A 27202-nucleotide genomic window follows, 5' to 3' on the forward strand; every position below is an offset into this window, starting at 1 on the left:
ACTTGTTCTTGTGTGTTGATTAAGGGTGCACACTTAGTTTGCATGCAAGGATTTGATGCTAAAATATAAGGGAATTTCACCTAATAGTTATGAATTTATATTTACAAGTAGTGGAGGTTGCTAGTCACGATCATGTTAAGTAAATTCTTGGCAGGAGTATCATGCAGTTCATAGTTACGAATGCCTTGTCAATGCTTATGATTTTCATAGAACTTAATGATCTTTGATATGTATCTCTATTATGTAGTTCATGTAGGGAACTTGATAAGAATAATTTGGTTACGTCGCTGAGTCCAATTCAATGAATTTAGGAAAATCTAATGGTTAATTTGTGCAGTTCACGGTTAACTTGGGGCATTGTCATTCATGGTTTATGGGAGAAATAACTGGAAATCGATTTGTATGCATATGTGTCATGCGTAGAGAATGACCCTCTAGCTAGCTTTCCACCCCTTAAGTCACCTTAATTTCGTGCAACCCTTACTTAGTTCTGCAACTTATTAGTTTTAAGTCAATTTTCGTCCAAAACAAACCCCCCGCCAGTGTGCCGTGTTAGTTTAGTTAAAATTCATTCAAACCAGTCCCCATTTAGTATTTTGAGTCTTTTTAGTTTAATTTTTGTCCAAATCACCCTCTAGTTCTTGTTTTGAGTCAATTTAACTTAGTTTTGTGTTATTTGAGTCAGTTAAGCTTGGTTTGAGTTGTTTGAGTCTAGTTTTCAGTTTTTTAAGTTTAATTTGTGTTGATTAGCATCCCTAACTAATCTCTGGCCTAGATCGATCCCTACTTACGCGTACTACAGCTATCTTAATAGGGTTTAATTTGTGTGTTAGTTTTTACCACATCAAGCATCGGCCCACTAGTATGCGCAAAGAGATTCGCCACCAAATGTAGCGCATTTGTCATCCAAGGCGACAACGAGGGAATCTGCGTTTAGAGTACAGAAGCCTCGATCCACGAGTACACCGCAAAGAGATTCACCATCAAAGGCAGCGACTTCATCGTCCATGGCAGCAGCAAGGGAATTTGGAGATTTACAAAGGTCAGAATAGTAGGGGTTGCGTGCGGCAATGGATGGTGAGGGTTGGGTGTGCTAAAGAAGGTGGAGTGAAAGGGGTTGAGGAAGAGAAAAGGAAGGGAAAAGAAAAGCTTTTATTTTTTTATTTTTTTTATTTTATTTTAATTTTTTAATACTCACATGGGTCCATATTGACACGTGGCGCCTAGTCATTGTCCACGTGGGTGCCACGTCATCTGTTAACAGAGGTTCTGATGGAAAATTTAATGGATGTATGAAAGTGTCCCAGAATTATGACTTTAGATATCAGACTGGGACAAAAAAAACTTCATGTATGATATGTTGAAAACCAAGAAATTTCAGGGTAGTTTACTAAAATTAACCCATAAATCTATCGAGTCCAAAAGAAATAGCCCCTCATTGGGAGAGATTCTTTTATAAATCCCAAAAGATTATTCGGAGCTCTAAAATGGGCTATATCCACCACTTTTCTAGTCCCATATAAAACTCCTTGTGGAACAAAAAATAATCACAAGGTGACACGAGGATTTTTGGGTTAAAGGGACAAAATTCCCCTCAAGGCATACCGAGATACCTACGCGCGAGCAGTGGGCAATCAATCCTCAAACTAATTGCTCTTCAGTGCGAAAGGGTAAACTAATTGCTCTCCAGTGTGAGAAGGTAAGCCAATTCCCAACACCCATATGGGTTTGCTCTCCAGTAAGAGAGGATAAATTAATTGCTCTCCAGTGCGAGAGGAGAAACTAATAGCTCTCTAGTACGAGCAGGTAAACTAATTGCTCTCTAGTGCGAGAGGGTAAACTAATTGCTCTCCAGTGCGAGAGGGTAAACTAATTCCTCGACACCCTTCTGGGTAAGCTCTCCAGTGCGAGAAGGCCACATAGCTTAAAAGATCGAATGCTTGAAGATCAACTAGGTAGCAAATGTTCAGGGGGCAGCAGCCACTTTTGCACTTAACAGTTCGCTCATCCGACACTTCATCTTCAACAGCTCCGATCTTGGCAACTTTATCCTTGACTGCTCCATCTACGGCAGCTGAGAAATCAAACTCAAGCAATTTCCTCATTTTTGGCAAGTAGCCCAGACATGGTAGCCCAAACCGTTGCCTATGCCATGCCACTTCCAGGGCCCATGTCGAGCCAATCCTTGGCTTCAATCAAGACAAGCAGCACAACCAATAGCCCCTGCCACACCACCTCCTTGGCCCATGCCAAGCTAAATCCTGGGCCTTGCCAATTGACGTGCCGCAACACCCCAACGACTGCCCCGTGGCAGCATCTCCCAAGAAGAAGACAAGAAGAATTAAGTTATTCTTACATCGGTGCGGCGCGAAAAAGACAAAGAAATCAACGAAAGATGGTTCTTTGCACGGGCAAGCAAAGAAGAGTGCTAGGGGAGGGGGAACAAATATCCTCTAGCTTTCTCTCTTTCTTGTAGAGATAAATAATTGCCCTTCAAAGTCGATTTATTTCCCTTTCCTAGAAGAATATAATACCAAGTCCAAGAGAGAATCTGCATCAAAGTTAGAGATCTCTACACCTGCTGCCCTTTCATGCGAGTAGCCCAGCAGGTAGGCGACACTTGGATTTTTGGGTTAAGGGGACAAAATTACTCTCGAGGCATACCGGGATTCCTACGGATGAGCAATGGGCAATCAATCCTCAACCAAGTCAAAAGTACCCAAAATAGGTAACAATTCAAAATTTGTTTCATCCATCCTCATCAAATCTTCCCCACAAGGTAACTCCCAAATTATTTCTTTCAAATTATGTTAATTAGTCAATTAATGGATTTATTACCTAATTAATCTATTAATGCCTAATTAACTACAAATTACATCCAAAAAATACCCCAAATGGCCGGTCCCTATTCTCCTAATAGGGCCGGCCATATCCCTATAAATAGTTGTCCATTCTCTCCAAAAACTAATTTCAATTCTCTTGCTAAATTCTCAAAATTCTCCAAACACTTTTTCTCTCTAAATTCTAACTTTGGCATCGGAGGTTCTTCGGCCAAAGCCCCTCCAATTCATCATGGGCACGTGAGGCTCTTGGCCTTAACCTAAGGTGTTATTTGTTTTGTAGGTGCAATTTTGTCCAAGAATAAGGAGGAAAAAAGTTGCATCCACACTCCTCACTAGGGATGTTCTAAGGTTACTTACGACTGTTTGTTATTTTACAGATAGTCGAGTTTGTGCATTCCTTCCTTCCACGGATGTGTGTAAATTTGGTTCTAATAGTCTTTCACAAATTTAGTAGACTTTTACTGACTGTTATGAACTTCATAAATTATATAGACTTTTAATGGTATACTTATGTGGAAAAGAAAAGAGTTGAGACTTTTGTAGGATTCTAAAAGGTTCAATGCTAGAATTGTTTACAACTTTATGAATTGTCATGGATTTTTTTAATGACCACTTTATTAATTAGCATTTTTATTTTAAGTTTTCATTATTGAAACTAGCATATTTGAACACGTGAAAGGCTAATTTTATGGAATGAGGATCCTCTCCGGATACTTTTTGTGAGGATCTCGGGGATCCTCAAATCATGTCCGTTTATTGTACATGGTGCCGTCAGTTTTCGTCAGATACTATTCATGTTTAATTTTAAATAAAAATATTTAAAATGATTTCTGACCGCACTTTATACGATCAAATTATTTCTCTAATAGTGATCAACCTGGTGGATCTCAATGACCACATCATTTGAGTAATAATCCAAATGATGTGTCAATCAACACTTAAGTAATAATCAAATCATCAACAACCACATCATTTGGTTTACAAAATTTAGTTTAAAAATGTACTCCCTAGTATTTACCCTTCATGTAATATTTGATTCAATTCCCTCAAAATCTCAAGAGAAGATGTGAGATTTGATAATACTTAACATACACTACGAAATATCTCAAATTCCCTCAAATTCATCAAATTTATAAAATTCTTTAAAACAAATCCATAATTAAATACACTTAGAATGGTATATTTTTTAAAATCCTAAATGAATGCACCTAGATTTCTAAGGAGTTTAATAAACTATCTTAAAATTCTAGTTGAATGCAAGTTGAATTTTATAGAATCACTTAAAATCTTAATTGAATACCCCTATATTCATCAAAAAATTAAAATCCCTCAAAATTCCAATTGAACACACCCCCTAAAAATAAACGATATTAAGAAGTAATGCTCTGTTTTGGTATTATTTGTATAATACAAATTGTAACTGCATTCCTAAACAATAAAAAGGTTGCCATTTTTTGTATAAATCACTTGGCTATGGATTTGTTCCTCTCTGCTGTCGCAACAAATAGACACAAATGGCAACACATTATACCACATGCATGTATACTCATGTTCCTTATACTTTGGAAATTCCATGAATGCTCTTACGAGGGTCCATGCTTTAAAAAGTCTAAAGAGTCAAAGTTAAGCAGTTTTAGAGTGGTCTGGTATATCACTTTGGTCTCAAGTTTTTTGCAGGTGAAGAAGCATGGGTGAGGGTTACAAGGCGGTGGTGGCTATGATTGGAATGCAATGCGTGTATGCAGCGCTCGCTCTTTTTGTTAACTACATTAAAAAGATGAATAATTGGTACAGAGGAAGAGGAAAATGATAGAGAGCAACTAGAGATATTGTATTTAAAAAATTCAGAGAATGTATACAGTTGAACTTAATGAAAATAATAGCTATACAATTCCTTATATAGAATATATCCCAATTACAATAATACCCTTCTAACTATACTAACAAACTCCACTACTGAAATAGTGCTGTGAAATCCCGTTCCTGGATTTCACTGTTATAATCTACGTATTTGTACTATTGAAATTTTATATTATTTGTTGAGAATTTATTTTAAATTGTTTGGATTTAGATTCTAATTAAACTAGTTACGAAGAGTGAAGTTTAGAAAATAATTATTTAAAATTCATTGCCCTTTTGAGGTCACAAGTAACGTTTTTGAATAGGTCTCGAAGCCACGAGAGCATAGGCAAAAGCCGTTTGCGAGTCCGAGTTATAACGGTATAGTTACGGGCGTTTGAAGTTGTAATACTATAGATTTTAAAAATTATTTAGACTCCCACTTTGTGGGAAAGAGAACCAATCAGATTTTTAAAAGGTTAGGAGCTGCCCAATCAGAAGAAGGGGGAGGAGGGGAAAGGTGGGACCCGAAATAGGTTATTTTTGACCCGTGAACCACCATTTTTGACCCGACCATATCTCCTTCATACGAACTCTGTTTTGGGTGATCTTGGTGTCCATGGAAAGCCCTTGATGAGCCCTACATCCTGGTAGTGTTATATTTCCCAATTTCTTTCCCATTTTTCCAGTTTGAAGCCACAAACCCACTGGTGTTCCGGCGGCTTTATCCCTTTTCCTGGTGGCTCCGGCAAGTTTCACCATCCATGACCACCACCAAAAGACTTCCCTCAACCCCAGGAACAAAGCCCAAGCAGTGTTGGAGGCGTCGGAGTTCGATTGGAAGCCGAATCAAAGCACACCCTTTTCTAGGGTTTCGGCGGGTTTGAGGGAAATTGAGGTATTTCTCGGCCAAATTGAACTTGGCCACAGGTATAAAGTTTGCTCTAATCTTTGAGATATTCATTTCTATAATTTTTGGTAATTTTTAAAAATAGTTGAATTTTTCGGCAAGTTAGGGCGGTCGACCGCCACCCACGGCGGCGAGTGCGGCGGCGGCCTGGCCAGTGGGCCGACGATGCCCTTTTAAGTTCAATTAGATGCCCTGATTTCATAATTGATATCCTTATGATATGGTTTGATTGTTTGAACCTAATTTCATTATGATACGTGGTTAGGTCAAAATATGATTCGACGATCCGACCGTTGGATCATCACCAAACCTTAATTCGTGATAGAACATAATATTTTTGGATCATAGAAACTTACAGATCGATAATCCGACGTACGGATCTTCCCTAATTGGATTTCTAAGTTGGTAAAATTAAATGTCGACCGCCACTTGAATTTTGAAATTGGCGGAGATCCGACCGTCGGATCGTGTTGAGATTTTAGTATGTTGTTATTTGAGCATAATGTGGACTTTGGAAGATTACGGATCCGAAATCCAATGTGTGGATCTTCCGGATTGAATTGTGGACCCTACCTTTGACCGAGAGTTGACTTTTGGTCAACATGTCTCGAAACGTCCTAATTACTAAAATTAGTACTACAGGGGACTAAGTGAAGTCTAGTGGACCTACATTGGTTAGAGAGTGACTTGAATATATGTGATATGGTTATTACCTTAACTTCCTATGTTAGTATCCTTTGTGAAGATGAATTGGTTTTATAAATGTGATTTCTATTGAAATGTGATTTTTATATATTTAGCCAAAGGCCTATGATTATTAAACATGATTTGGCTTGGTACTGATGATGGTTGTGACATATGTGAGTTAAATTATCTTTTTAGTAATGTGATTCATGTGTATGATTATTTTTATGATAATGCGATCCTAGAATCCTATTAGAAGTGTATTGTAGCACTTATATGCTTGGGTGACATATTAGTGGTGACCTTGAGAAGTTGATGGTGTAGATGATTACATTGTAACTCATAGGGGTTGAGATGTGGATAAGTTGAGGTGTTGAATTTACTACACCATGTAGTACTTGTGCAAAGATGGTCTTACTTGGTATATCCGCGTTGGGGGACCATATGCATTCTAGAAGTGAGGAGGATTAGTTGTACTTGGTACATTTGACGGGGGAATCATATGCTTGTTTGGATTCCATTGAGTGATGTTCTGGAATCGTATCCTAGTTCGGATTCCGTTGAGTGATGGTCTGGAATTGTATCCAGCTTGTATCTCATCGAGTGGTTCAATTATATATGCATGGTACCTTGAGATTCCGTTAAGTGATGGTTCATAATCGTATCCTGGTCTGGATTTCGTTGAGTGGTCCGGAATCCCTTTGGTGTCTTGTCTTGGTCCCTTAGATTTGTTTTCAGCTTCAGAGATGTAGGATTCGGCTGAACTGTGTCGCTCTAGCCCTACTTTTCATGGTGTTGTACGAGATTATGATTATGAGCTATTGTGATTTGTTTCAGACGAACCATTGGATGTATGGGTGACTCATTCGGAGTTGTTAGAGTTCCTTGGTTAAATTTGTAAAATGATATGTTATTGTATTCATTGATTAAACAATTAAATGCTAAGATCACGTATCTTTGATTCATGATTAATTAATTGATGTGATTGTGGAATGATGTTGGGTATGATTGAGATTATTATGATTATAGTAATTGATTAATGTGACTTGAGAATAACATTGTGCTTCTTTGGTTCTTTGATATGTTACATACTATGATTTGCGGTATTATGTGAAACAGAGTGATTTATATGATGGAGGAATTGGAAAGTATCTGTGTGAGAATGGGTTACATGCGTGTATGAAAGATGATAATTGTTGTTTGACGTAAGGTTGATGTGTAATATGGTGCATTATGATTTTTTCTGTTAGAAGTATTTTACGGAAAGAGTAGAGTTGACGATTGGTGAACTACAAATGGCTTGATCCCTTTTGAGGGTACGTAGGCAGTCTAATGAGGAGGTTAGATGCAACCATAAAGTATAAGAAAAATTATCACGAAATTCGAATCTTGAGTTTTGCATTGTCCATATCCCGAAGGTGGGGTATGTGAGTGATATGGGTATTTGGTAACGTCATGTGTCTATCCTGGACGTATGTGGGGATCGGGGCGTGACAAGTGCCATGTGGTATTTCTGTTATTACTAAACATTTCTGTTATTACTCCCCCCTTAAACTGAAATTGGTGTGGCCAAGTGAAGTTTGAACTAGCTAGAACTTTGAAACTAGTTTGGAACTGCAAGACCAAGATGTCTGCAATGCTTCAAGAACACTGCAGAAAACCCCAAACAAATGAATACCACCGGGTGATAGGAGCATATTTATGCGCCTTAGTTAGCTAGTTCTTATGCATTTATGTTGTGTTTTCTTAGTTAAGTTAGTCTTTTAAGCTATTTTCATGTGTTTTCAGGTTTTAAGGACAAAGTAAGCAAAAAGATGCAATTTGGAGCATTTTGGAGCAAAATTGAGCTAGAATGGAGCTCATGCATGTGGAGCACAAAGAATGGACGAATTTGAAGGATTGAAGAAGCTAGGAATGTGTTTCAAAGTTGAAGAATTGAAGATGAAATCCTAGTCAACAATGGATTCCTAGTTGAAGAAGGATTCCTAGTTGAAGAATGATTCCTAAGTGAAGTTGGATTTCTAGAAGATTGAAGTTTCCTACTCAAACAAGGTTTCCTACTTGAAGAAGGAAAGTTAAAGCCAAAGAATCAGCTCAAGTGAAGAAACCTTATCCAAAACATTATCCAAAACATTATCCACACCCTATCCTATCCTATCCTATCTTATCCTAATCCTAATCCACCTATATTTCAGCTGCAAGGGAGGATTCCTAACTATATTAGGATGCTTAAAATCAGATTTCTAGAAGACCTAATCCTTTCCTACAAAAGTGGCGCCTAGAACCTTTCTAGAAGACCTTTGCCTTGCATTGCAATTCAGCCACTTTCCCTCCAATTCTTGCAGTGAGTTTTCACCCAATTCCCTTGGGATTTTGGTTTCTAGAAGCCCTTATCCTTTCCTAGTTTAGTGCCGCACCTTATCCTCCCATTCCCTTTGGATTTCTGATTTGTTTTCCTTCAAGGATTGTGTGTTATTTTCCTATGCAAATTAGGCCTTAAAATCCTTTTCCTTTGCTACCTAGGGGCTGTGATTTTCAGACTATAAATACAACCCTTTGCCGCACCAATTGATCACCACTCTCTACCATATTTTCACTACACCATTCACCCAAACATCCCTCTTGTGCCGTGAGTTTGCAAAGGAGAAGGAAGGAGACTCTTGGAGCCGTGCATGCCATTCAAGGAGCTTGGATTGTTGGAGCGTTTCTAGGTGTTTTCTATCTTTATGTCAATGTTTAAAGCTAATTATCTTTGTTTATTTGCGAACATGAGGAACTAATTTCTTTATAGTTAGAGGGGAATTCAAAGCCATGATCATATGTTTTATATGACTTGATTTCCTCCAGTTATGATTTCATAAATCGTGAATGTGGTTTACTTATCTATTTGATTGATAACATTTTTATGTATGTTGATTGAGGGTCGACACTGAGTTTGCATGCATGAATTTGATGCTAGAGTATAAGAGAATTTCACCTAATCGTTATAAACTTATATTCATAAGTAGTAAAAGTCGCTAGTCACGATTGTGTTAAGTAAATCCTTGGCAAGAGTAACATGCGTATTCCATAGTTATGAATGCCTCGTCAATGCTTATGATTTCCATTGAACTTAATGATCTTTGATATGTGTCTCTATCATGCGTATTCCATAGTTAGGGTCCTTGATAAGAATAATTTGGTTGTAATGCGTATTCCATTCAATTCAATGAATCTAGGGAAATCTGAGAATTAATTGGTGCAATCTAGTTAATTTGGGGCATTGTCATTCATGGTTTGTCGAAATAGTAACTGGAAATCAAGTCGTATGCATATGTTTCATGTGTGGAGAAGGAACCCTCTAACTAGCCTTTCACCATTCTTTTTCATCCAAAATCGTTTTTGTTAAGTTTGTTTTTAAAGTTTATGTTTTAAAGTCCAATTTCGTCAAAATCAAACCTCTTGCTTTTAAGTCTTGTTTTTAGAGTCGAAACTTGTTTCCTTTAAGTCTTTTGAGTCTTTGAAGTTCTATTTTCGTCCAAATCACTTGTTAGGTCTAGAATTGAGTCTTTTTTATTGTTATTTGCTTTTTTGAGTGTTTTGAGTTAGTTTTGAGTCTATAGTCTAGTTTAGTATTTTTGAGTCTTATTTGTGTTGATTAGCATCCCTAGTTAATCCCCGGTCTAGAACGATCCCTACTTGCATCATTACTACAATTGTCATCAATAGGGTTTAATTTGTGTGCTTAACTTTTATCACATCACCGGGTGTTAATTACCGCCTCTCCCCTCGAAAACTGCGCCACAAGAAAGCTCGTTTTCTCTCCACACCCACCTTTTTCTTCTTCATCGATCACTCCTGCAACTTCTCTTGTATAATGCAAGAAACTATACTTCGATCCACCGATCTTCGAAGTCGAGTGATATAACAGTTGTTGGGAATAACAATCTTATCATGGGATCTTGTCATATTGCCCACGATTGCAAGATCGAAAACAACATCAATTTTGCAAATAATACATTGCTGGAAGGCCATGTTGTGGTAGAAGATTATGCTCACACTGCAGGGGCTATCGTCGTTCATCAATTTTTCCATGTTGGCTCTTTCTCATTTATTGGTGGTGGCTCTGTGATCGCACAGGATGTTCCAAAGTACATGATGGTTGCGGGAGAAAGAGCTGTGCTTCGTGGTTTAAACCTTGAAGGTCTATGCTGTAATGGATTCACAGCTACAGAGATCAGAAGCTTGAGAACAACTTACCAAAAGATATTCATGCCTGCTGATAAAAATTCCAGGGATTTTGAAGAACATCTTTCTGCTCATATACCTGTAGTCCATTCCATAGTGCAGTCTATCCGTGACTCTTTTGAAGAAAAGCAACATAGAATATGTAAATTCAGACATTGACAGTCTCTCACAGTTACCTGAACCTCTGGTTTTGATCATCATCTCCCACTTGCCATTCGAAAAAAAAAAAAAAAAAAAAAAAAAAAAGCCACAAGAAACTCCATTTTCTCCAATCCCTTATGTAATCCTAACTCTTCACCAAGAATTTCTGAGAGCTCAATTGATCAACCCATGAGGCTTGTTGAAATTTATGTTGTTGCTGAAAATGCTATGCACAATACAGTTTCTAATCCTAATATGTTGAAGTCTTTGTCATCTACAGACTTTACAGAGACTAGCACCAAATCAACTAAGGAGAATGACACTCCAAGAAACCAAATCAACCAAGGAGAATGACACTCCAAGAAACCAAATCAACCAAGGAGATTGACACTCCTGATAGCTTCCTATATCTTCCTAGATAATAACACCAAAATTAACCAAAGGAGAATGACACTCCAAGAAATCAAATCAACTAAGGAGAATGACACTCCTGATAGCTTCCTAAATCTTTCCAAATACTAACACCAAAATTAACCAAGGAGAATGACACTCAAAGAAATCAAATCAAACAAGGAGATTGACACTCCTGTGGCCCAGAAACAACAACAAATTTCATCACAAATCTTCAAGAATTACAAAAACAACTCCTTCTTAAATCACCAAACCCCCTTAGATCACAAACACTGATCTTGAAGCAATGACCAATCTAGAATCCAAATATCCCAAATATCACACTAATATCCTAGAAAAGACTCACAAGAAAGATGAACAAGTGGAGTGTAAATTCAATATACCACTCTTTGGCTATCGACCTTACTAATTGATAAAATAATGAACATTTTCTTACTGAAACATTTAATCAAAAAGATTATGTGCACTGTGTGAAGGATTATTTTGTGAAAACATGTTCATTTAAGCAACATCATATAGCATGCAATTAACAATTAAAGGCGGAATCATGCTTGCATGCACTTAAAACAAAACATTAACCATGAAATTCAAAGCCTAGTAGATTGGTGAACCATGAATCAACTCAAAACAAAGTGAGTTGAAATTTATACCTTTGTAGATTCCTCTTTGCATAAGCAAAGGCTAATCACCCAAAGAGAGGGCCTTCATTCCTTGCATATTAAATCTATGGATATGGATAGATGAATAGGTTTCTCCAAGTTCCCAAAATAGGGAACCTCTAAGTCTCTTCACCAAGGAGAGATTGGAGAAGAAATGAGTGACCTTGGAGTAGTGGGATTGCAAGATGCACCCCCCAAGGTGGCCGGCCTCTTTAGAGAGAAATGGAGAGACATGTTCTCTCCAATTTTCTCCAAAACAAACCCTAATGAATTTTAGGCTATAAAGTCATATTTATACCTTTATTCATTTGAGTGGCAAACTTGTAAATAAGTCCAAGTTCACTACCCTTAGCATCATGGCCGGCCCTAGGGTATTTTTGGGCTAATTAGGCCTTTGTGAATCATTATTCATTAAGTTGTCATACAACTTAAGTCAATGGGCTTGACGTTCGAAGCCCATTGGGCCTTAATGTCCAAAACTATCCCGAGGTCTTTAACGAACTTATTCGTTTGATTAATTAACATATTAATGAATCCTTGCCATAAATAAATGATTAAACCATTTAATCATTCTTACTCATCTCCATTGTTTCTTCAATCTCCACCTTACACGGTGTGCGATCCATTAGGTTCCTTTTAGCGAGGCAGTGGGCGATTAAAACCATTTTATATCGATTGTGAATTGAAACTTACTTTCAATTCTCCCTTTAGTGATTACACACGTTTAGGGCTTCCACAAACCATGAGTGACACCTTGCAGCATATCATGGTTACCCAAGCTAATCAGAAGAGGTAGAGAAAACCTATTCAGTTTGGGATTACAAATGCAATACGGTCTTTCTCTAATACAATACTCTTGACCACATTGTTTGGTTTGATAGTTTATTTATTCATGTCTACTATCCAATGTGATTCGTGTGCTTATATGATTACCTTGGATGTGATTTAGAACAACTTTTCTAAATCTCATTCATACTCTGGCCAGAGATTCTAAATCATATCATAGAGTATTCTCCCTCAAACAGTTTGAAGGTTAGAGATCCCTTGTTGCGCATTCACTTGCCTCCATGGCTAAGTGGCTTAACCCCAACGATGCCATGGACACCCTCCTGATGGAGTGACTTTGACATAATCAAAGATCAAGGACTTAACCACAAGACAACTATGATGCCTCAGGTCAAATGACTACTTTGCATTATCCCAACCATGAGTTCTCATGTGACATGAGTATGAGAACTCTTCGTCGATCGCGTTCAGTGAACTCATTCTCTACTGAGCACCTACGTACTTGTCTTGATGTCACACACACCAATGACTCGAGACTAGTCACTCTCCCTGAGAGAAGACATAGCACGTACCGATCTTGACGGACTGTCAATGCCCAATTGGCAATCCTATGATCAGGAACATTTAGGATGTGTCTACGAAAGAATGGTCTCATGAATCTAACTTCATTAGATTACATTCTCCCAATCACATATTCCTTGGACTTTATCGTTTAAGCATATAACATTTATATGAGACGGCTCAAACAATAATCTTTGCCCTTTATATTAAACTAGATTAGTTTAACATGTGAAATGTCCGTAAAGCATCATCACATGATTGGTTTTAGGGCACATTTCCAACACTGTGAAAACCAGAAATCAAGAACCTGATAAGAACTTCAATCTTGAGCCAAAGAACGCACAAGAGCTCCAAAACAAACCAACACCACCAAAAAATTCAGAAAGTGATTTGAGCAAACCACCAAGAAGAAAGAACCATATCGAAGATGCCTATGAAATCACAAGATTTCAGACCCAATCAACCAAATGTCCCTAGTACATAGTGACTAGATGTCATTCGTAATACCGCACCATATCTTTTGGCCGCAACCCTTGTGGATGGCATCAGCATGGAGAACCACATCGCAAACTTCAAGGCAAATATCTCTCATGTTTTCTTCTGCCAATGCACCTTCCTTTGGCCATTGATTTGAAATCAGAAGGGAGAAAGCTTTGATCTTATGATTCTGTCTAGCTACTGTTAGTCGGCGAGGACTGCTACGTAAGATCTGAACGCGCGTATGAGTACCTAGAAGATGAACGGCGGTGAAGAGCCTCAGTTCTTGGAGGTGGTGACGGCGTCGGTGGAGAAATCTCCAAACCAAAACAATCAACCCAACAATCGCAACAATTGGAGAAAAATCAACCCAAGCTCGCGGAAGCACCGATTAATGAAAATTTGAAGAGAAACTAAACTAGGAAAAAAAATGTAAACTACTACGAAGAGAGAAACCACCAGAATCCATGGCATGAGCCTGGTGGCTCTGATACCATGTTAATTACATTGTAAAAGATGAATAATTAGTACAGAGGAAGAGGAAAATGATAGAGAGCAACTAGAGAGATTGTAGTTATAGAATTCAGAGAATGTATACAATTGAACTTAATGAAAATAATAGTTATACAATCCCTTATATAGTCATATATCCTAATTACAATAATACCCTTCTAACTATACTAACAAACTCCACTACTGACATAGTGCCATGTGGCATTTCTGTTATTACTAAACATTCCTGTTATTACTTTTCACCAGAGCTGTTTTGGTACAAGGAACGAGCCCCAGGGTCTTCGTGGTCTACAGGAATGCTATAGCAACTTTGCTCCTGGCTCCTTTTGCTTGCTTATCCCAATGGTAATATTAATCTCTCTCTCCCACATAAGAATTTTGTGCAGGAGAAATCCATGTAGGACTTCGTTGGGACTAAAGGGATTTTCTTTAATATTTCTGTCCTCTCTAATAGGGTATAGCACTGTATATGCTTTATATAATATGTTTTAGTTGCTTGTTGTAGTTATATATTATAAAGAATTTGATGAACTGAAACACATTTTGTGTAATGATTTTTCATTTGCAGGGTAACTGCCAATCAGAATGCTTATTTTGAGGGCCTGTATTTATCCTCTTCAACAATAGCAAATGCAATGGCTAATCTGGTCCCTGCGATTACCTTTGTATTTGCCACAGTAGTAGGGTAAGTGCCTACACACATAGTTTGCTTTTTTTATTGAATTATTTCAATTTATGAAGAATTTCGGAAAGAAAAAAAAAGAAACTCTTCAAGCTCCTAAATTAGGAGAATGATTTACATGGAACGGATTCATTACCACATGATGTTTTTTGTCTAATAATGCATTATCATGTGTGGAATTTTTTTTTTCACATGAAAATGTTTTGTTAAATCGAGACGCCATGTTACAGTGAACTCGTTTTCTCCAAAATAAAAGACAGCAAAAAGGGACTAGTGTCTGCTCCCACTAATGGCTAGTATTTAATGCCATTTTTGAACATTTGTGTATTTACTTTCATTCTTTTTTAGTCTTTATTATTGTTTTGAATTTTGTTTTCGATACAATCATATCGAGGTGGAGGTTAAAAGTATCAAAACTAACTTTAAGATTATTAAAACATTTATGTCTGATATCCTAGTAGAGTGTTGGGTTTCTAAGGAATATTTTATGGATTCGATATTCTACCCTACCCTAAATGAGTGTATTAGTTTCAAACTTTTCCCCCTTCCCTAATAATGTCAACGAGCTGTACATTCCTAATTAGTCTAAGTCAACTATTTGATTCTGCAAGATTATAGGCTCATAATTACTTTCCTAGAATAGTTTCCCAGGCTCTGTATATATAACCTTCCTCTTGTTATACATAAAATGAGAGATATATTAATGAAGTATTATTTTTTACCCAATTTGAGATGGTACCAGAGCAGTCAATCATGACTGTCTCTTGACTTAACCCTAGCAATCGCTTCCGCAAACAGCAGCCGTCAACAAACCCAACACCAGCAAATCACTCAAAGCGTTCCCTATCATGGCCAACAATGATGGGTTAACAAACACCAATCAATCCTTGGTGTCGGGAGGCTCCAAAACTACCACACAAATCGTCACTTTGCAGAGTGACACCTCCAGCTTCTCCGCAGGAATCAAACTGGATGAGAATAATTATTCTCTATGGCATCAAATCATAGAGATGAAGATAGCTGGGCGAGAAAAACATGGCCACTTGACCGGTGATATTGCCCAGCCTGCAGACTCAGATCCCACATTTAATAAATGGCGTGCATCGGATTGCCAAGTCAAGAGTTGGTTGTTCGACGCCATGCAACCTAATCAGATTAAACGATTTATTCGTTATGACACAGCAAAGCAAGTTTGGGCTGCAATCAAGCAAACCTATTCAGATGGTGCTGATGAAGCCAAGATTTGTGACCTTCACAGACGGTCATTCATAATGAAGCAGGCTGGTGCATCAGTTGCCAAATATTACAGTGAGCTAACTGAGATTTTTCAGGAGCTTGATCAATTAAGTCCAAGCACCATGGAGCATCCGAAAGACGTTGAGACTAGATGCAAGGAGGTTGATCGTCTGAGTGTATATATTTCTTACCGGTTTGGACAATAATTTCAATCAAATCTGAGGAGAGATTTTAAGGATGGAGCCTAAGCCTGAACTTGAGGCAGCATATGCACATATTAAACGAGAAAGTAACCGACAGGGAACCATGTCTGAAGTTGGTGGAACCTCCGAAGCCACAGCCTTGGCTGCTGCCAGGTCCAAACAATCTCGGCCGAACAACTACAGTATCGACCCTACTCGTAACCGGCCTCCAATGAAGTGTACCAAATGTGGTTTAGATAACCACACAATTAAGGGCTGTTATGAGATCATTGGTTATCCAGAAGGATGGGTCCACAAAGGGCGAAAAAAGGATTCAACCAAAGCCTCATTTGCATCCGCTCAGTCATCCGAGGAGACTGCATCAGAACCTCCATTAGGTACATCTGGCTCCAAGGCCTAGGCCACCTCAGGTACCTCTTACGCATCTTCTCTTACTTGTAATAGATCATGGATTATTGACACTGGTGCTACTGATCACATGACATCTAGTTTTACTGGGTTGCACTCTACCAAACCATCAAGCCAAACACATATTACCAGTGCCAATGGCACCACCTCCCAAGTTATAGGAGAATGGTCTATATCTCTTACATCCTCATTAAGTCTTGATCATGTCTTAGTTGTCCCTTCACTCGACTATGACTTGTTATCTGTTACTCAAATCATTGATTCCCTTAATTGTACCGTGTGTTTTTTGCCATTGTATTGTCTATTTCAGGATCTTCTCACCAGGGTTGTGATTGGATGTAGTACTAGGAGGGGAAAGTTGTATTATCTGGACTTGACAGACGACAGTAGTAAGAGATTGAGTCACGCACATCATGTGAGAGGAGATGAGTCTATCAGGATGAAGAAAATTTGGCTATGGCATAGACAATTAGGGCATGCTTCTTTCGGTTATCTGAAACTTTTATTTCCAGATTTGTTTTCCCAGTTTGCTGAATCAGACTTTTATTGTGAAACTTGCATTTTGGCGAAAAGCCATCGTATTTCTTATCCATTAAGATTGAATAAAAGTTCTATGCCTTTCATGATTGTCCATTCTGATGTTTAGGGACCATCACGAGTTCCCATTATTAGTGGTTTTAAGTGGTTTGTGACATTTATTGATGATTGCACCTGAATGACCTGGGTTTTTCCCTTAAAGCAGAAAAGTGAAGTCACCGCCAAATTCAAGTTATTTTATCAATATGTTGCTACTCAGTTTGACAAGAAAATCACTACACTTCGGTCTGATAATGGAGGAGAGTACGTCAACCATGACCTACATAATTTTTTAAGTCAACATGGTATTGTTCATCAAACCACATGTGCCTATACACCACAACAGAATGGTGTCGCAGAACGTAAGAATCGACATCTCTTGGAAGTTGTTCGTGCCTCTTTATTTGAGGCCCGTATGCCTCATCATTTTTGGGGGGAGGCTCTTTGTTCTGCTGCTTACCTCATTAATAGAACACCATCCAGCACTCTTCAGTATCAAACTCCATCTCAGACATTGACCACTCTCCTCACCATGCCATCCACACCAAATCTCGAACCACGTCTCTTTGGCTGTGTTGTTTATGTTCAAGTGTATCCACATCAGCGTGGCAAGCTTGATCCATGTGCATTGCGTTGTGTCTTTGTGGGGTATGCTGACACTCAAAAGGGCTATAAGTGTTTCCATCCTCCCACTCAGACCGTACATGTTACCGCAGATGTAAGTTTCCACGAGAGTGAGTTCTATTACTCAGAGGGAGTTTCTGAGCATCATCTGCAGGGGGAGAGCTCTATCTTTGCAACAGATACTCATAACATCCAAATTCAACAAAATGTTTTAGAGCAATCAATGTCTGAGCAACCAGCCACAGTGGTGCAACAAGATCAAGAGTTATTGGAAACTCCAGATGATGGTTCAGATAATTTCCCTCCTACTACAGTACCATCACCAATCATCCAATCAGGTCCTGAAAATTCCCCGCAGGTAACTGAACATTTAAACTCCAACTTAAGCACTTTACCTGAGTCGAGTCATACAGGAAACACAGGTTATCAGTTACCTCATCATACCACTAGAGGGATTCCTAGACAACAGTATGACCCGGACCCAAAAATAAAAGTTAAATACCCTATTGCTAATCATGTGTCCCTACATAGGTTGTCTATGTCATGTGCATCATTTGTATATCAATTATCCACTGTATCTATTCCAAGTAATGTGCATGAAGCTCTGAAAGATCCCAAGTGGACTCAAGTGATGAATGATGAAATGGAGACCCTCCAAAAGAATTCCACTTGGGAGATGACTATCCTTCCTAAAGGGAAGAGAACAGTGGGTTGTAGATGGATATATACAGTAAAGTTCAAGGCAGATGGCACCATTGAACGATACAAAGCAAGATTGGTGGCGAAAGGTTATACTCAGACTTATGGGATTGACTATGAGGAGACCTTTGCCCCTGTAGCCAAGATAAACACAATTCGGGTACTTCTTTCTCTGGCAGCAAACCTAAACTGGCCATTACACCAGTTTGATGTCAAAAATGCCTTCCTGCATGGCGACCTAGAAGAAGAAGTCTATATGGATTTTCCTCCAGGATGCAAGATGGGGCCCAATATGAGCAACATGGTGTGTAAACTGAGAAAGTCTCTGTATGGATTGAAGCAGTCACCCAGAGCATGGTTTGGAAAGTTCAGCAAATCAATGAAGGATTTTGGATGCAAGCAAAGTAACTCAGATCATACTCTTTTCTTGAAACATAAGAAAGGTAAAGTCACTGCCCTTATTGTATATGTTGATGACATGGTAATTACCGGGAATGACCCAGAGGAAAAGGCAGCATTGCAGCACCACTTGGCAAGTGAGTTTGAAATGAAAAATCTTGGTGCTCTAAAGTATTTCTTAGGCATCGAAGTGGCTCGTTCAGAACAAGGAATATTTCTCTCACAACGGAAATATATCCTTGACATTTTGATTGACACTGGAATGTTAGCCAACAAACCAGCAGATACACCAATGGAGTTGAATCATCAGCTTGGTGAATATCTTGATCAGGTACCTACCAACAAAGAAAGATATCAACGCCTCGTGGGCAAGCTAATCTATCTAGGACACACTAGACCTGATATAGCATATGCCGTAAGTGTGGTGAGTCAGTTCATGCATGCACCAAGTGAAGCCCACATGGATGCTGTAAACCGAATTTTGAGATACTTGAAGTCATCTCCTGGAAGAGGATTGATGTTCGCACGACATGGTCATCTAGATGTTGAGGGTCACACTGATGTAGACTGGGCGGGCTTTGTTACTGACAGGCGATCTACATCTAGATACTTTACCTTTGTTGGAGACAATCTAGTATCTTGGCAAAGTAAAAAACAGAAAGTAGTGTCAAGATCAAGTGTTAAAGCAGAATATCGAGGTATGGCATACGGAGTATGTGAGCTACTCTGGATAAGGAATTTGTTGGGGGAATTGAGGTTCAAACCCAAACATGCCATGCAACTGAATTGTAACAACAAAGCCGCAATAGACATTGCACATAATCCAGTGCAACAGGATAGAACCAAGCATGTTGAAGTTGACAGACATTTCATCAAAGAGAAGCTCGAGGCAAAGATCATTGAGGTATCATTTGTTAAATCCAAAGATCAATTTGCAGATGTCCTCACCAAAGCAGTCACAGGCAGAGTATTTCACAGCTCACTTAGCAAGTTGGGCATTGACGACACATATGCTCCAACTTGAGGGGGAGTGTCAACAAGCTGTACATTCCTAATTAGTCTAAGTCAACTATTTGATTCTGCAAGATTATAGGCTCATAATTACTTTCCTAGAATAGTTTCCTAGGCTCTGTATATATAACCTTCCTCTTGTTATACATAAAATGAGAGATATATTAATGGAGTATTATTTTTTACCCAATCTGAGAAATAATAGTAAAGTTAAAATAAAATAAAATAAATTAATCTAGAGAGGTGATGTTCTAAGGGACGTCTTATGGAGTTCATTCCTTGTTTATGAAAAGAAAATGATAATTTCCCAGTTATTTTTGCCAAGAAATGCTTTATTGAACTTGATCTCAATTTGTTAATTTGTTAATTTGTACTTTATTATAGATGTTTGTTAACTTTAATCTAGCAGTTTTACATGTTTCCTTGTGTATGTGTGTATATTTTTAGATTCGAGAAAGTCAATGTACGACGCTTGAGAAGTAATGCCAAGATAATTGGAAAAATCATCTGCGGTGGTGGAGCCATTTACATGACATTTATCAAAGGCACAAAGTTATTAAACACACAATTACCGATCCCACCAAAATCTCTCTTGGGTTTGGAGGGTCAGAATTTGACGCTCGGTTATCTATTTTTCATTGTAAACACTTGTTGCGCTTCGTTTTGGGTGATTCAGCAGGTACTAGTACTACTTGGATATATATATATAACACTCTAAAAATCTCATTCTACATTCTTCATAAGTGTATTTTTTTTTCTAAATATAAAATGTTTGGAGTGTAGAATGAGGAATTTGGAATGCCAATAATAATTTTCTATATATATATATATACACATACATACATACATATACACACCACCTTAATAATATTTATGTATATAGTTATATATGTATAGACACACACACACACTTGCACAGAATTATGGAATTATATGGACCAGGATCCTCTCCTGAGCAATTCCCTAGGGATCCTAGGGATCCTGCAATCTTATCCGTTCATTTTATATCGTGCGGTCAATTTTCGTTAGGTACTATTCATATTTGAATTTTAAAATTTAAATTTTAAATGATTTCTGACCACACGATATGCGATGAACGGACAAGATTGCAGGATCCCTAGGATCCCTAGGGAATTGCTCAGGAGAGGATCCTTGTCCGAATTATATATATATGTATGATTTGACCAATGTGTAAAAAACAGGTCCCAATTTCGGCACGTTGTCCATGTTGAATATATCACTATCGGCTCATCAAAACAGTTGTAAATGGATTGGATAATGCAATAGTTAGTTGAAAAAGTTACTTAGAGTTTGTTACTAAAAGTTTATTAGCTAGTCCTCTAGTCAGCTATATATAGCTATGGTAAACAGATAGTGAGATTAGTTCATTGAGTTCAATACAAACCCTTCATTCATTCTTTCTCACATTTCTCTTCTCTCTGTAAAACTTCATTTCTTAATTTTACAATTGTTCATCTCTGCTTCTTCTCGTTAACATAGAATCAGAGCACCAGGCTTCCGCTATGAATTCTGGTGGTTTCTCTTCGTAGTAGTTTACATTTTTTTTTCCTAGTTTAGGTTCTCTTCAAATTTCCATTAGATTTTCTGTGCTTCCGCGAGCTTGGGTTGTTGGGATTGTGATTGTTGCGATTGTTGGGTTTATTGTTCTGGTTTAGAAATTTAACCACCGAGAGCTTCTTTTTCTTGGCGTTGGGTTCCGATCCCAGTCTCTCTTGGGTAGTTCTTGTTTTTCTGATATTTTCTTGAATCTGTAATTTTCTCTTGGGTCGTTCTTGTTTTTCTTTGTAATTTTTTTTCTTAGAAATTTTGGTTCTTGCAATTCTGGGTCACTTCGATTTCAGCTTATCTTTCACTTTTCGTTTCTGGGCAATCTGAGATCTCAGTTTCTGAAACTGGGTTGTGGTGATTTCGATCCAATTCGATTGTTTTTCTTTGAAATTTAAATCCCAAGGCAATGTCACAGGGCTATGCAATTGAGCTTTACTTTGATCCAGCCCTCGAAAACCAGGTCTTGAAGGCTTTGAATGTACTCGCCCGCTGTCAGATTGGTACCCAACTATTCGAAATCGAATCATGACCTCACATCACCCTCTTCTCAAGTCCTTTTATTGAATATGCCAAGCTCGAAAACGTGATTAGACCCTTTGCTTCCTAGCAAGAGTCTCTGGCCTTGTCTTGCTCTTCGATCGGGAGCCTCCCAAATGACCAACTCCATCGGTTTCGTTGCTGCAATTTTAGTCCCAATTGTGTGAGACAATGAAGATAGAAGTCCAGGTGTTTGATGAAATGCCCAGCTCAGAATTTTCATGTGAAGAGAGAAGACGCGATGGTATCTTGGGTGCTATATCAAGATTTTCCTTATGGGTAGCTTCCTAGAGGATCTTATCTATATTGACATATGTAAGATCAGGATCTGCAGATTTTGGTATGGCTCTCTGCTTCTTCCTTCCATAATGTCTCACTGAACTTGCACTGGATTTGGGTATGGTTCTTAAAGTTCTTGGAATCTAGTTGGTTCAAGATTGATATGTTTGATGGTTTTGCTCAGTCTCTTTATTGGTTATAGTTATGATCCGTTGGTTTCTGCCTTCTGGAAAGATGGGAGATTGGATTTGGCAATAGAGTTTTTGGATTACATGATATCGGATGACTGCTTGCCGGATATTGTGAACTACAATACGATATTGGCTGCGTTGTGTAAGAGTGGAAAGGCTGATCAGGCTTTGCAAATCTTCAAGAACTTCGATGAAGTGGGATGTCCTTCGAATGTGAGCTCATACAACACCATGTCCAGTACTGTGGAGACAGAGTTCGAGCTTTGCAAATGGTATCAGAAATGGTAAGCAAAGGAATAGATCCTGACGGGATTACTTACAATTCGTTTATATTGTGGTTGTGCAATATATTTTCTTATCTTAGCCTATAATTTCAGAGTCTAACCAACTCAGTTGTTAGCATGAATTTACAGTAAATCCGGTTATACGATGAAGTTTGAAGAAGTTGTAAACGGTAAATCCCACGAAGGGTAATTCCGTGATGTGAGTAGGTAAATCCCACAAAGGGTAATCCTACATAGATGTTGATTTTCTATTGTTGAAATTGTGAAGGCCGATGCCATTGTTAAGAGTAGTTGTGTTTTGGTAAAATCCACAATGGGCGATCCTGTGGTACTATAATTAAGGCTGATTCCACACTATAGTTTGTTAATTTTTTGTCTTAAAGACCGATGCCAATGTTAAATGAAGTTGATGACAGTAAATCCCACGAAGGGTAATCCCGCAAGAAATTGTTATAACCGGCATGAGGGTGTGTGTACAACTTTATAAAAGGCTATTTTTTGATTCTGTAATCTATTGGAAATAGAGGCTTCTACATACAAAATGGTTCCATAATCTAGCTGAGTATGTTGAAAGAAATATTGGAAAACATTCTTTCTTTGGAAGATTGTATCTGCATGTTGGAAATGTGCCCTAAAACCAATCATGTGATGATGCTTTACGGACATTTCACATGTTAAACTAATCTAGTTTAATATAAAGGGCAAAGATTATTGTTTGAGCCGTCTCATATAAATGTTATATGCTTAAACGATAAAGTCCAAGGAATATGTGATTGGGAGAATGTAATCTAATGAAGTTAGATTCATGAGACCATTCTTTCGTAGACACATCCTAAATGTTCCTGATCATAGGATTGCCAATTGGGCATTGACAGTCCGTCAAGATCGGTACGTGCTATGTCTTCTCTTAGGGAGAGTGACTAGTCTCGAGTCATTGGTGTGTGTGACATCAAGACAAGTACGTAGGTGCTCAGTAGAGAATGAGTTCACTGAACGCGATCAACGAAGAGTTCTCATACTCATGTCACATGAGAACTCATGGTTGGGATAATGCAAAGTAGTCCTTTGACCTGAGGCATCACAGTTGTCTTGTGGTTAAGTCATTGATCTTTGATTATGTCAAAGTCACCCCATCGGGGTGTCCATGGCATCGTTGGGGTTAAGCCACTTAGCCATGGAGGCAAGTGAATGCGCAACAAGGGATTTCTAACCTTCAAACTGTTTGAGGGAGAATACTCTATGATATGATTTAGAATCTCTGGCCAGAGTATGAATGAGATTTAGAAAAGTCGTTCTAAATCACATTCAAGGTAATCATATAAGCACACGAATCACATTGGATAGTAGACATGAATAAATAAACTATCAAACCAAACAATGTGGTCAAGAGTATTGTATTAGAGAAAGACCGTATTGCATTTGTAATCCCAAACTGAATAGGTTTTCTCTACCTCTTCTGATTAGCTTGGGTAACCATGATATGCTGCAAGGTGTCACTCATGGTTTGTGGAAGCCCTAAACGTGTGTAATCACTAAAGGGAGAATTGAAAGTAAGTTTCAATTCACAATCGATATAAAATGGTTTTAATCGCCCACTGCCTCGCTAAAAGGAACCTAATGGATCGCACACCGTGTAAGGTGGAGATTGAAGAAACAATGGAGATGAGTAAGAATGATTAAATGGTTTAATCATTTATTTATGGCAAGGATTAATTAATATGTTAATTAATCAAACGAATAAGTTCGTTAAAGACCTCGGGATAGTTTTGGACATTAAGGCCCAATGGGCTTCGAACGTCAAGCCCATTGACTTAAGTTGTATGACAACTTAATGAATAATGATTCACAAAGGCCTAATTAGCCTAAAAATACCCTAGGGCCGGCCATGATGCTAAGGGTAGTGAACTTGGACTTATTTACAAGTTTGCCACTCAAATGAATAAAGGTATAAATATGACTTTATAGCCTAAAATTCATAAGGGTTTGTTTTGGAGAAAATTGGAGAGAACATGTCTCTCCATTTCTCTCTAAAGAGGCCGGCCACCTTGGGGGTGCATCTTGCAATCCCACTACTCCAAGGTCACTCATTTCTTCTCCAATCTCTCCTTGGTGAAGAGACTTAGAGGTTCCCTATTTTGGGAACTTGGAGAAACCTATTCATCCATCCAAATCCATAGATTTTAGATGCAAGGAATGAAGGCCCTCTCTTTGGGTGATTAGCCTTTGCTTATGCAAAGAGGAATCTACTAGGCTTTGAATTTCTTGGTTAATGTTTTGTTTTTAAGTGCATGCTAGCATGATTCCGCCTTTAATTGTTAATTGCATGCTATATGATGTTGCTTAAATGAACATGTTTTTACAAAATATTCCTTCACTGCAAAGGTGATGTGTGATGATAATGGGATGAGCAACATGTTTTTTGGTTTTGGCAAGTTTGAAAGGATGATAACTATATGTGGTTGTACCTTATCGCAAAGAAAACAGTAGCTACAGAGGTGTAGATATCAGTTTGAGAGGCTGAAATTCTTTGGGAAGTTGATTGATGAGTATGAAATTGCACCGCTCTTGAGTAATTTTCAATGCTTGCAGCCATGGAGGATTAATTGGTGAGGGGCAGCAGGGCTAGGAGTATATGGACAAGAAGGACTTCATAGTTCTGCATTTCTCAAAGCATTCATTCAATCTCAAACCAGGAAACCCAGTTGAGATTGAGGATGGATGTTGAATATATCACTGCCAACTCATCAAAACAGTTGTAAGTGAATTGGATGATGTAATAGTTAGTTGAAAGAGTTACTTAGAGTTTGTTACTCAAAGCTTATTAGCTAGTCCTCTAGTCAGCTATAAATAGCTATTGTAAACAGATAGTAAGATTAGTTCATTGAGTTCAAAACCTTCATTCATTCTTTCTCACATTTCTCTTCTCTCTGTAAAAATTCATTTCTTGGTTTTACAATTGTTCATCTCTGCTTCTTCTCCAATGTACTTAACAGTCCAAACCACTTTTACACAGCGTTTTGGATGGGTTTATTCGGAACCATACAATCAGCAATAGTTACTCTTATCTTAGAGCATGACCTACAGGTATGGAATATCCATTCAACTCTTGAAATTGTAAGTGGTTTATTTGCAGTAAGTAGCCAATTCTCTAGACCTTTCCTTTTCTTAGAAAAGTTACATTTAGTAAGGATTTTCTTAAGGTTTTCAAAAATTAACAGGCGGTACGAACCGTGAGAGGCTAACTAGTCAATCGACAATACATAGATGGGCGCGTCCCACCAGCGTCTCACATTGCGCATGTCCGCACTTAAGCAGCTTTAATATACTATCTGCGAACAAGTAGGTGCTAATTAGATGTTTTTGTTTACTTGGTAGGGATTTGCAACGGGTCTAACCTTTTCCGTTCAAACATGGTGTGTATCAATAAGAGGTCCACTCTTCGTTGCCATGTTCACGCCCCTGTGCACAGTTATTACAACCATTGTAGCTGCTGTGTTTCTGCATGAGGAATTATATTTGGGAAGGTACTTATGTACGTATGTTTTACATATTACATTATTAATACACACACACACACACACATACACATTATATATAACTACTAGAATACATCCTTAATTCCTCATACAATCTGCATTTATCAGCTTGGTTGGTGGTGTTGCTGTGGTAATTGGTTTATATATTGTGCTATGGGGCAAAGCCAAAGACCAACAAAAGACCAAACAAGAGACAGATCCAAATCAGAGTCGAACTGTCGACCAGATCTTAATTGATGATGACTCCACAGAGAAGACAAGTTGTAAAATTGATCTGGAAGAACCACTTCTGAAGAAAGAAAAATCGCCGTTTATTTGACTACAGTGCTGCTTGTACTAATTATTTTTATTTGACTACAATGCTGCTTGTACTTATTTTAGGGCTTAAATTTTGTCTTTTCTGGTTAAACGTTTTCTTTCCATGGTGATAATAATGTTCAGATTCTGGATGTTATTTTCACCTTTTATTTGTTTAAATGTTTGTCACCTTGTTTTATGCTTGGGCTTAGCTTTTCCTGTTTACTTGGTACCCTCTCAAGCACTAGGTTTGTGTCACAGCCCGCCCCGAAATAAATTATCGATGACGTGAATTGACTATTTTACCCTTGGATGTGAGTGTCGTGGTGTGTGTTATGCATGTTAGGGGTGGTCCAAACTTATGTTTTTCCTTAATTTTTGGACCAAAGTAGCACTTAGTTTTTGTGGTTTTGGTTGGTGACCACGTGGACCACTCACACACACACACAAACTCTTCGTCTCTCTTCTCTCCCGTGCTCTCTCTCCCTCGGACTCACTCTCTCTTCGTCCCTCATGTATGGACGAACAACAAATCTAGAAGAAAGTTTGCAGATTGAGGGTTTAAAGTACACCATCGTGTCCCTGAGGTTCATACAAGTGGAATGGTACCATTTTTAGGT

The 27202-nt window shown here is 38.2% G+C and overlaps 2 protein-coding genes across 2 annotated transcripts; both read left to right on the forward strand.

Moving 5' to 3' along the window:
* Positions 1-4530: 4530 nt before the first annotated feature.
* On the forward strand, positions 4531-26887 carry LOC103425882 (WAT1-related protein At4g30420-like). The gene is made up of 11 exons (XM_029091072.2): positions 4531-4595; positions 14286-14396; positions 14438-14506; positions 14620-14736; positions 20337-20568; positions 21712-21812; positions 22477-22678; positions 23018-23077; positions 25627-25881; positions 26125-26273; positions 26394-26887. Exons 1-11 carry the CDS (start codon positions 4531-4533, stop codon positions 26602-26604), a joined length of 1572 nt encoding a protein of 523 aa, XP_028946905.1. The 3' UTR covers positions 26605-26887.
* Positions 6925-10662, forward strand: LOC114820563 (probable acyl-[acyl-carrier-protein]--UDP-N-acetylglucosamine O-acyltransferase, mitochondrial). Its single transcript, XM_070810679.1, has 3 exons — positions 6925-6945; positions 7396-7481; positions 10140-10662. Exons 1-3 carry the CDS (start codon positions 6925-6927, stop codon positions 10660-10662), a joined length of 630 nt encoding a protein of 209 aa, XP_070666780.1.
* Positions 26888-27202: the final 315 nt, after the last annotated feature.

The sequence above is a fragment of the Malus domestica genome, chromosome 13, assembly GCF_042453785.1.
Source record: "Malus domestica chromosome 13, GDT2T_hap1".
Taxonomy (NCBI): Eukaryota; Viridiplantae; Streptophyta; class Magnoliopsida; order Rosales; family Rosaceae; genus Malus; species Malus domestica.